This window comes from Triturus cristatus, chromosome 4_1 (genome assembly GCF_964204655.1).
Source record: "Triturus cristatus chromosome 4_1, aTriCri1.1, whole genome shotgun sequence".
Taxonomy (NCBI): Eukaryota; Metazoa; Chordata; class Amphibia; order Caudata; family Salamandridae; genus Triturus; species Triturus cristatus.
Genome location: NC_140585.1, coordinates 743,289,655 through 743,301,833, shown reverse-complemented (window position 1 = coordinate 743,301,833; position 12,179 = coordinate 743,289,655). Strand labels below are relative to the sequence as shown.

General features: G+C 43.2%; 1 protein-coding gene and 1 long non-coding RNA gene across 7 annotated transcripts in view; one reads left to right on the top strand and one right to left on the bottom strand.

Annotated features, from left to right (window-relative positions):
- LOC146855449 (stabilin-2-like) overlaps positions 1 to 12,179 on the bottom strand; it is a 1,111,419-nt gene that overhangs the window by 279,136 nt on the left and 820,104 nt on the right. Inside the window, exons 46-50 of the mRNA XM_085653245.1 lie at positions 8,882 to 8,929; positions 8,659 to 8,742; positions 8,413 to 8,565; positions 6,989 to 7,123; positions 3,644 to 3,703 (exon numbers count right to left, since the gene is read on the bottom strand). Of these exons, the coding sequence (XP_085509371.1) occupies positions 3,644 to 3,703; positions 6,989 to 7,123; positions 8,413 to 8,565; positions 8,659 to 8,742; positions 8,882 to 8,929 (480 nt within the window). The remainder of the gene's footprint in view (positions 1 to 3,643; positions 3,704 to 6,988; positions 7,124 to 8,412; positions 8,566 to 8,658; positions 8,743 to 8,881; positions 8,930 to 12,179) is intronic.
- Positions 1 to 12,179, top strand: part of LOC146855453 (uncharacterized) — a 140,237-nt gene that overhangs the window by 33,039 nt on the left and 95,019 nt on the right. The gene's annotated exons all lie outside the window — the stretch shown is intronic.

Below are 12,179 nucleotides of genomic sequence, written 5' to 3'. Positions count from 1 at the left end.
AAGTACTTTAAAACATGCCCACATAGCTTTGCAAGATCCTGTGTTGAAGATGCATCGTTCAGCTGCAGTTTCGAGTAACTGGGAGGCGGCGATGCGAAATCCCACGCCAACGTAAAGAAGGCCGTCATGCAAGGCTCGTGATGCAAAGTCCTGCGTTGAAGTTACATTGCGCACCCGTGGTTCCAAAGAAGCTGCGGGCTGCAATGCAGAATCCTGCTCCTTCGTCAAGAATGCCACCAATGAGGGGCTTGCAATGTGAAAGCCTGCGTTGAGGCCTGGTTCGGCTTTGAGGATGTGACGTGCTGTGGCCCTTTGAAAGCATAGCTGCGAGGAGATGCGTTGTGCTACTTTGGTTCCAACCACAGCTGGCATGGCAGAGCACCTTAAGGTCCACTTCTAAGGGTCCAGGACTGAAGGGTAGGATTCACAGCAGACAGTGTCCAGGTGTTGGGTTTGGGATGGTTGGAGCCTTTTCTGTCCTGAAACACTGATCAGGAGGCAAGACAAATAGCCCTTGGAGTCAACTCTGGTGGTGCTAGGTTCAAGATGTAGGTCCAGTTCTTTCACTAAGATAGCAGGGCAGCAGGGCAACAGACTAGCAATCCTACATGCTGAGCAGCCCAGGAGTCCTTCTGAGTCTTCCACAGGCCAGAGCTGTACAGAAGAGTTGGTTCTGACGGTCCATTATTATACCTGGTGCCCACTTTGAAGCAGGAGAAGGTTTCGGAGGTTTCCACCCACAGAGGTGCTTGTAATTACCTGCTTCCGTGCCCTGGCCCTAGCTTGTCTGGGGTTTGGCACTACCCTTTGTGAGTGTGCTCAGGCATAGCCTTTGTGGTGTGCAGGTGCGGTAGGTGACAGTTCCTCCCTCTCATCAAGTTGCAGATGGCCTATCCTGCCAACGCCTTTTCTCCTTTGTCTCACTGTCAGGAAGCATTACACAAAGAACAACTGCCAGTTACACCTAGTCATGTGACCAGAATACAGCTGCAGAAACTAAATGTTTAGGACAAGAAAATGCCAACTTTCTAAAAGTGGCATTTTCAGGAATTTGACTTAAAATCCGACTTTACCATTAAAGAGGGTTTTAAATTACAATTCTGTATATACCAGACTCCACATTCCTACTTGCTCCCAATTGAAATGTAGTACTTATTAAATGTCAAAATGTAACTCAATGTTATCCTATAAGAGAGGTAGGCCTTGCAGTAGCGAAAAACTAATTGAAGAGTTTTTCACTACCAGAGCATGAATGACTGAAAAGTACATGTCTAACTTTTTAAATACACCGTGCCTGCCCTATGGGCTATTTAGGGCCTACATTAGGGGTGACTTATATGTATTAAAAAGAAAGCTTAGGTCTGGCAAAAGGTTTACTTTGCCTGGTCGAAATGGCAGTTTAAAACTGCACCCACAGGCTGCAATTGCAGGCCTGAGACATGTTTCAAAGGCTACTTACATGTGTGGCACAATCCCTGCTGCAGACCCACTATTAGAATTTAATTTATAGGCCCTGGGTGCATGTAGTACCACAATACTAAGGATTTACAAGTAAATGTAATGTACCAATTGGGTGTAAGCCAACATTACCATGTTTAAAGAAGAGAGCAAAATCACTTTAGCAATGGTTAGCTGTGGTAAAGTGTGCAGAGTTTGGAAGTTAGGAGGATGTGAGGGGAAACGTTGGGGGAAAACCACACCAAGGATGCCAGGTCCAATGATAATCAACAATCAAAATCACTCAGATTCATAACTGACCTTGCCTCTCCATAATATGTCAAATATCTTCCTTTGCAGCAGACAATCATATCTTCTTGAAGCAAATTTCTGCACTGCTGCCTAAAACCTGATATTTCCCATATGCATGGTAAAATTGCCCCACTACTCTGTTTCCACAGCACTCACCTTGCTCCATTCAATCACGTGCTCCATGCTGGTGCACAACTTAATATTGATTTAAAGAAGAACAACTACATAATGCCAATCTTGAAGGCCATCCATTGTCAATGTATGCATGCCCAAATCATATTCATGATCTACAGCATTTCAAGACAGAAACTACTACCAGTCCAACCCCTTTAGCACTTGACTATGAAGGTAGCAAAGTCTAGCTATCCTCAGCTTACTCAAGGTGGACAGAGTCAACAGACATCAGATGACAACCAGGCGACAACCAATAAAGCACTGCCCAGTCAGTACTTTGTTTTTTTAAATAATTTGTATTGAAATCAGCAGTGGGCTGAATGGTATCTGGAACAGTTTAAATTGTATTATGGGTGTCTGAACGTTGGCAACAACCCTCTTGCATGATTTGTGATGCTGAAGAACCCCAAAGTAACTATCTGTACAGATAGGGATAAAAAGGTAATGATCCTCATTTGTTTAATGGATTATGGCTAGTGTTAGACTTTCCATAAGAAACTGTGACTCTAAGGTCTTTATACTGAAAATGTCCCCACATTGAAGTAAAGTTATCAGTCAGTAGAAATAGATCTATTCTAGGCCCAGAGGAAGTCGCTTTGTTTGAGCAGTGTAAATTTGTTAATTAGGGTTACCACCCAGAAGGTTTATTTAAAAATCTATTTTAACCCTACCACAACTTTTCATTTACCATGTAGTAGTTAAAGTAAATCATGAGAATGCTTTGATTTACATGGACATATTCTATTGCTCTCTTATCCAGCAAGTTATGAACCGCCTTAAAGAGCATCTAAAAATATTTGATTGTTTTGTGCAAGTGGGTGGGAGATGGCATTTCGTGAGAGATCAACTATTTGCCTATTTTGAAGAATGTGCCGTAGCTCTTTAGTTAATGTTAGTGATTTCCAGTTTGCCCTTACCAGAACTATCCCGCCTCTGACTAGGGTGCACATTTTCTAATGAAGATGAAATGTTTTGTTGATGTCTTTTTGGCATTTGGAGCCTGTTTTTGCTGTTGCTTCACTTGGATTTCTGAGGAATCTTATAGGAGAACTGGCTTTGTATTGTTGACAGAATGAAAACTAGACTGGCTGAATACTGCTGATATTCCATATAGGACCACTTTCAACCTCTTGCATAGAAAGAACACATTGAGAAGGTTTCTGCTGCATGATTGTGATCATGGGCAGCTTCTACAGCCTAGTAGATGGCCTGCATATTTTCCTTCACCTTCTACCAAAGTTTAGGTCAGGAGCAAATACAGGTGGTGCCATTATAAAGTAGACATGTGCCACCATCATCCTGAGTATAATGCATTTCACCTGGGGCCTGTACTTTTATCGATTCTGTTCTATAATAGACAGACATGGATTCGAGCTTTGCAAAGAGGTCAACCCTCTTCTATGAAGATTTCCAAGTGAAATGCCACATCGGCTGTAAATGTCCAGCTAGTAATTTGTCTTATTAAGGATCAAAATCAAAAGAAGCATTTTTGGAATTCTATTTGATGGTGGTTGACTGTGACACAGAATTGCTTGTGAGCTGCATTTTTATTTTTTTCTAAGATATTATAAAGCCTTCTAAAAGGTGACCTCCCATTAGTCAGTTTTCTGCTCTGTATTAATCATGAGAGGACTGAGGCCTCAATCTTAACTTTTTGGAACAATGGTATAACCCAAGATATCTAGAAATCAATTCAAATCACAAAAATAAATCAAATTACCTGCAGCAGTTTGCTAAAAGTGGCATATCCGAGTTTTTCTGCTACAGTAGTGAGATTCGGCTGAAAAAAAAAATACATCTTTACTTTAGGAGTACATATACTACTGTATCTTATAGCTGGAATACATTTTGACAGGAAACTGCAGTAGAACACATATGTCTTTGCATGTTTCCCTGTGGTGGAAGTAGAGGATAGCCACACTTCCAGTCTGACCATGAAACAGAAGATTTATTGTAGAAGATGACAGGTGGTGACAGGAACACAAGAGCACAGTAGCAGGTATGCCTCCAACTGACTGGGATGCATTTGCAACTCTCCACCCCATGCTATTCGCACACGCCTAGTGCGCACCGGCAAACATGCCACATACACACCCGTAAGACACAAATGACACAGACAATACACTCCCTTGATGAGCATAGTATGAAGCTGATGGTGGAAGGGCTGTGAGAGGGACAAGATATCACAACGAGTAACAGTCCCTTTGGGCATAGCTCAGGACAGATGCTGCTATCACAGCCGGCTTTCAGCTGGGCTCCTGGGCTGAGGTTTATCATGGAGTATACAGATGAAAAAGGCACTACACTGCACTAGGCAGCTTAAAGAGGGCTAGAAGACCAAGGTATGTATGTTTTCCTTTTTTCAATCGTTTTTTATAGGCACATGTGAATGATTATGCAGCACTCCTAGGGCCAGACTAGGAGTGTGGCGGACAGGAATTCCAGCCAGATCACAAATGGCCCAGTCTCCCTGCACGTGGATTCACTGGGTACCGGAACGCTGGGCCCACTTTGATTGCAAGGAATTTCTCTTCCATACCTTCCCAGGCCCCTCCCTCCACCCCCTCACATAGAAATACTTTTTCATTTACACCTGCTCAGAGCAGGTGGCAAACCCGTCAGAAGAGGGAATACAGTGCGGCATTCTACTCCGCAATTCTGTGTTCGCACAGATCCTTCCCTTTAGGAGGGGTTAACCCTAATACCTAGAATTTCATATAGAGATACAGGCATGAAACGGTGATTCTAGGCACTGGTATCTCAATTTACCCTTTTCACCAACAAAGAAGCAATACTTCCTAAACTTTCCACTAGCATTCACTCAGTAATTCTGCTATGTTTAACATACAACCACGTCATCAACAAATAATATTCAATCAACATTGCTTAACAAAATGTATGTTCATCAAGGAAGCATTCCCAATATTTATATATTAACAATATTATATTATTTCTAAATATTTCACACTCGAAAACATCAGGACAGCATGTGTTTTTTGAGCCTTTACAATCGTTATATAGAATTAGCGAGGAGTATTGCTGTAACACAGTGTAGGAACTCAGACTGTGGTGTTGCATATTGTTGTAAACTTACTCTATAACAGTGGTTCCCAAACTTTTCACTCCTGAGGACCCCCATTGAGTCACTACTGGAAGCCGGGGACCCCCAAGCAATTTTTGTGATTTAAATCTCAAACATTAAAACTGTAATTCAAAGGAAAAAACACACACGTGTGCACATCAAACAAAGACGACTTGAATTACTAAAGATTTTAGTATTTTTATATTACAAATATTTGCAAAAATTGAAAAGTCCTAATGGGAAGGTTGGTGCTGCATCTCGCGACTAACTTTTCATTGTTTGGTTTTATTTCACAGCCCGAGGCTCTGGCTCTTGCCAAGGCTGGACTGGACTCCTAAAGCTGCTCTGGCAAAGGTTGTCAGACCAGTCCCCGTACAGTGCACACCAAGTGCAGTGAGTGAGCCTGACCACTGGAAAAGGGGCTTTGGAGGGCTCTCCACCCAAAATAAATTGGGGGGAAAGGGTGCATTTTACAACACATTTGTCGTTATATATTAAATTGTATTAGCTTTCAAAGCATAGTAAACAATGACCTTACTATGCACCAGGATAGAACAATCTTTTGTCAATCTTCAATGGTTGACAATCTTCAGTGACTCCCTCACTACTACCATCCAACAGTGCCTCTCATCTCTCCATAGCCCCACAGTCACATGTATTTAATTTGTTTTATAGCACCTCTCATACCACTGTAGGCTGTCAGAGCACTTTACATCACACACATACAGAGACAATTAATCATATGTGTGTAAATCAGTGAATAGAAAATGTACATTAGGCAAAGGGGACTACAAGGTGTAGGATTCATGTCGTTCATACTGGTAGGCATTTTTTAGGAGTGCTTGGTCTGGAGAAGCACAAACTCAGGATTCAGAACATAACATGGGGGTTAGCGTTGACTTTAATAATAAGGATTTATTTCTACCCTAACAAACCTATTTAGCAGCATCGGGATAATGAAAGACTGGGAAAAAGCTAGACCTACTAACTTGCACCTTGCAGTTTGAATGCAGCTCCTTGATCGCAGTTCATAGCTCACTGTGCTAGACTACGATTGGAACTTGTGAACAGCACAGTAACACAAGAATGTCTGTGGCAAAAGCAGGAACCCACTGAGTTATGCACAAAACAAAATATTGTTTTAAAAGAAATGTGTGGTGGACATTCTTTGCAGCAGGCATATTAACCATCAGCTCTTCCTTAGATGAGTCAAAGCTACCACTGGACAAAACCCCCATCTCTCTACAGCAGATACATTAATCACTGGATTTATCCTAACACTTTTATTGCTGCCCCAAAACTGCTGATTATACAAGAAACTTTGCAGTGCTTTTAAACCTGCTGCCTGCGGACCCCCTAGGAATGTGTCAAGGACCCCTGGGGGTCCACGGACCCCAGTTTGGGAACCACTGCTCTATAACAGCAACGGTCTATGTCACACCAGTTCACACTCTTTAAAATAAACTATATGCTATCACATGGTACTGCATGTCAAAATCCGGAGAATGGTTAAGGAAGCCAGGTGTACCTTTTTTTAAATTCCTAACACAGTTCTTTAAAAGTTCGACTACTTATTGGGTGTCTCTCGATTCTGGGCTGATTATTGCTATCAGAGGTGAATCGTTACTCGCATTCATTTTTATTTTATTTGGAAAAGGCTTCATATTTTTGAGACAAATACTGGCTTCACAATAGTTATCTGGAATTAGCGAGGAGCATTGCTATACCAGAGTGCAGTAACTCAAACTGTGGTGCTGCATATTGTTGTAAACTGACACTATAACAGCAAAGGTCTATTTCACACCAGTTCACACACTTCAAAATGTACAATATGGTATCACAGTGTACCGCATCTCAAAATCCGAATACATGGTTGTAGTAGGGATCCATGTTCACAGGTAGTGTAAATGTCTAGAAGAAGATGGAAACACAGGTCATGGAAGAGTGCTGTGCAATAATATAGTGTGGAGTGGACTTACATACCTGTGCACTGTACGATCTCTCCTTTGGCATGACCAGATTTGGAGGAACCAGAACTCGATCAATAATATGCATGACACCATTTATGCCGATAATATCGCTGGAAACCATATTGGCGCTGTTCAGATAGACCGAATTCTGTAGAGGAACGCAAAGGTCGAAATGGTCACTTGCACAAAGAAGATGTAACAAGACAGTTGACCCTCATTGCTATCTTCTCTTACATTGATGGAGAGCTGCTCTCATTGTTTCACTAGAACTCTTTCTCTGCCATGACTGCTGCTTCCCCTACACATTTGAGTTGATTTGATGCACGCATTTCTAACTTCCCAAATATGCAACACATGATAACTGTGGGCTCCTCCTGCAGCCGAGAGCTGTTTGGTAAACAGTTAGAACAGAAAAGAAATCTAAATCCTCATTGCGAGAAAAGCCAGGTTTTAGAGGACTATTAAGCTCAAGATATCACCTCGGACAACTTAGATAGAATTCTGAAAATTTACAACCTGGACCCAACATGGCTGAAGTTTATAAAGAGTTCTTGAATTGGTCAATGAAACTTTCAAGTAGCAGACCGGCCTCCAAGGATAACAAGTGAATAAAGAAAAGGTCTGTATGCCAGGCCAGGCTGGAACTTAGCGTAGTCAGTACTTCTGCATGGGATGCGACTGACTCTCACTCAAGCTTTTCTGACGCCCTGACCTGTGATAAATCTTCAAAGAGCGATTTTCAGTCAGCCTGCCTCTTCTTCTTCCAACCAAAGACCTGAGAGATCCAGCTGGCCTGTAAATGGTGTCACAGTAGGTTGCGCCTTTATACCACAGGCATTTGGATGATGAATAGGGAATGAAAATCAATGCACTTTGCAACAAGTAGCCAATGCAATGCAGCAAATGCAGGTGAGGTGCAATGTAGACACACACCCCATGTTTACCAACTCCACTTGTTATTGTATGTGTGGCATTGCTAATGCAGCTTCACTCTATTCAAGGAAGATGAGGCATGTGAGTGACTCTGCTTCAGGTCTCGCTGCCATTTCAGCGGCAACGGTCAATCCAGAGTTTTAATTCTTCTGAAGGCCAGCATGCCCTGATTCTGTTCAGCGGAACTCTAAGTTTTTACTATACACGTAAACTCCCAAGTAGAGCCCAATCATTGATCTACACGCCGTCCCTTGAGTTTCCCTATTTTCCAAAGTCTATACCCACACAGCTTACTCAAACCGGCAAGATCATGTATCCATCACAGAGACTTCCAATTATATACAGTACCAGTGACTGAGACTGCGCTGTTTGTTTTCTCTGGAAAAGACAGGTGGTAGCTATCATGAAGTATGTCATCACTGCTCTTGGGAGGCATGCAGATTACATGTTGCACCTGCAAGTGGGAGTAGGCGATCTCTTCCGGCGAGAGCCTTTCATTTTTACCTGTGATTGGGAGTACGTGATCTTGATCGAGTCTCCTTGCAGAGCTGTGACTGATGTCATCGAGGTCAATTCACTGCGAAGCAGCTGGCCACAGCCTACGATATGATACCGCAGGACCTGGTCCAGGACTCCTTTCTTTGACCACTCCAACATCTAACAAAAAAGAACAGGATACATGATCCGTCAGCATTGGCAAATTCTCTGGTTTCATTACATAAGATGATTCTGTTCTGTTTTGTTCCTCACCCCTGGTTCGTTTTTCACTGCGTCAGAGCTGGGCACGAACACCGTGAAAGGTCCAGGTTGGGAGAGTTCCCTCATGTTGACCATCTGAATTGGCGAAGAAGGAGATACAATTAATACACCACTTGTGATACCTATTTCAGTATAAAAAGTCTGGTCACCACTCAGTCCATAATGTGCTTTAGAGGGCAAGGCTTCTATACACAACATTTTCACAATGACTTACCTGCATTTTATAGTAAAACTGTGATGCGTTTGCAGTCCGTAGAAGTTCCTACAGCCAACAGAAAAAGGAAGAATGTCAAAAATATTTCTTAGCATGTTCTAACAAATTGAAAAAAATACCACAAAAAATCCCTATGTCTCTCATTCAATCGCAAAATTGAAATGCGGAACGCAAAAGCCAGAAATGTTAATTGTTGAAAACAACTGCTCCGCTTGTTCTTTGTTTGCTTTTTAGACAGTGTTTACTAGAATTATGTAGAGTTCAGCAGGTGCTGTGGCACTGGGACCCAGGGACATGTGGGGGACAATTTTATGACAGTCTACGGAGGCTTCTGATTATGCTTCTCTCTCTTTATTGACGTAAAACAGCAGCCAATAAACTTTAAAACAGCATAACCCCGGAAGGACAACCCTCTCCATAGTATGCATCAATCACATAACACGCATAAGTATATATGTCTTCTGACGCAATACTGCTTCCTCTCTCTTTGAGCTAAGTGCTTTACCTTTATCTTTAATGTGATTTAATGTTTTATACTATGTTGATTGGATTGTTATTCTTGTATTATAGCCGCGATCGACCCACAAGGTCTTATTAAGGGGCAGGGTTAATATTGCCGATTAGTGTTATTGTCGATGCTCAATAAACAAATGGCTGTATTGGTACATTGGTTGCGAGTGCGACGTGTGGTGTTCTAAACTTGCACAGTAAAATTATTTACAGCAGTGGCTTGAGTGGAGTGGGAGCAGGACAGACGCGCTCGGGGGGCAGTCTGCTTTCTACTGCCACAGGCCTCGCGCATGCGCGAACAGTTGATCGGAGTTGCTTATCGATTGGGTGGACGCGCACTTGCGAAAGAAGACTGCTCAACCTCCGGTCCCCAACTGAACGCCTGACGAGGTGGCAAAACGTTTCAAGGCTCTGCCTTAGGGAGTAATAAGGGGTGGCTCCCTCCACAAAGAAGCCTATAAGAAAATAGTTAGTTAGGGAGACCATCTAAGTTTTTACATTGAGCAACATACAATATATGGTGCTCACACCAGAATTGACTGGGAGCTAAGAATAATTGACATCTAAGTTGGTGAGACAGTCAGGGTCTGTACACCCCTGGGTATTCCCCCCTGAAATTCCTCCACATCTCCTGTACCACAATGGCATACTACGCAGAGCAGATTGACCAGTGGGCTCATTATAACGATTATGCAGAGTTTGAAGAGGTGCCTTACGAGCACCAGATGGAGGAACAATTGGTGGGAACCCTGGATACCCACGTCCAGGGTTCTGTGAACAGGGCGCTAATCAAGGCGTTACAGCCATTTACGAAGCCCCTGCAAAATTATAGAAAGGAAAAATTTAAGACATCCCTGGGTGAGTCATCACACCTATCATCAGCGGAGGTCCTTTCACAGGTGGCGTCCAGTGTCATTAAAGACCATGGGTATGGCGGCTCCCTCCCTTTGGGGAATTCATCCCTTCTAATTTCAGGGGAGACGGAGGAATCTTCCCCGGCCGTCCCGGACACTTCGGACTCAAAGCAGGAAACAGAAGAACCTTAAAAGGCGACAAAAAGAAAGCGGAAAACACATCATGTGAGCAGTGTCTCGCCTAATAGGAACTTGCTTTTTGACCCCAGAAATATCATACACCCGAGATCTACTGAATGGATCCCATGTGTGGAGGTTGCACACTATGTACAGGAGAACCTCCAACAGGGCTTTGAGCAGGAGGTACGCGCCACATTGAGGTCTGAATGTCCTAGACCAGCCTTACTGGGCAAAGTGGTTGACACACCGGAGCTGGACCCTAATATGGCCACGTTCCTGAAAAAGTTTTCCAAAGACCCAAAAAAGGGACTGGACAGAGCATGGAGAGGGTGCCAGAACAAGTTATTAGATGTCTCTGGCCCTCTCACGAAAATCCTCGATGTGGCTGTGCAAGCCAAAGATTCCAACACCCCCTTAGACGCGACAGAGATATTGGAATGAGGGCTCTCTGTTTCCTGGGCAATGCAAACTGTGCATTATCGACCGAGAGGGGAAGGTCTTTCCTAATGAGGATTGATCCGCAGCTGGCGCACATGGCCACAACCGAAGCTGGAACCCTGGTGAACGGGTTATTGTTGGGTGACAAATTTGTAAAGGATTTGGGGAAATATGTGGCGCCATTCCCGGCACTGGACTATGCCCAAAGTAATATCAAGAAGGTTTTCCACACTGGCCTTTTTACCAGGGCCGGACGCTTCAGGGGTCGAGTGACCAGCCGTGCATTTAATCAGACCTCCAGAGGTTTTGACCAGAGAGGACGTGGGGGAGCCCAGCGGTCCAATTTCTATCCCACCAGAAATCGGGGTGGGAGAGGCGGACATCAGAAGGGGGATATCGAGGACAGCATAACGACAGAGATACCTCCTATTCAGTTAAACCTGATTCAGTGTGGGGATGTCAAAGTGGGAGGGCGGATTGCTTGGTTTATACACAGGTGGGAGAACCTGATGCACGACTCTTGGGTACTTCAGACAGTACGAGGTTTTCGGATAGATTTTTACGCAACCCCAAAACAAACTCACTGACCACATCCACTACATTTTTCCCATGTAGAGAAGTGTTTTATAGACAATGAAGTGGCATCATTGATGCACAAAGGAGCAATTGTAGAGATGGAACCTCACAATCACGGCTTTATCAGCACTGTGTTTCTAGTTTCAAAGAAGGATCAGGGCTCCCGGCTTGTGTTAAATCTCAGACGAGTATCTGAAGTACGAGCACTGGATTTAGCAGGTAGGGTATTCACTCTTTTGGGAGTTTCATTTAATATCTCGAAAAGAGCTAAAACAAACTCTAAATGTGTCTCTTATCCTGCGTTTCCACATCACAGCAAGTTGTGTGTTGTACAATGTTTGAAATGTTATGAGGATTGTACTCGAGAATTTAGAAATGATGTTGCAGGACAATTGTTGATTTCCTTACAGAGACCTTTTCGCCCAGTCAGTGCTGCAACTTTCGTTAGGTGGGTCACTTGGTTGTTAAATCTGGCAGGTATTGATACGTCAGCCTTTGGAGAGCATTCTGTAAGAGGAGCTATGGCTTCTAAAACTTTGCAAAATACAGGGTCCCGATTGGAAGATATTATGACTGCGGCGGATTGAACTTCTGATTCTACTTTTAAGACGTTTTATCATAAACCAATTGTGGATGTAGCAACTATTGTGGTGGATCAACTTTAAACTTGCATAATCAGAAGCCTCCGTGGACTGCCATAGAATAAAAATGTTTCTAGATAACGCGTCAAGAATTTGCAA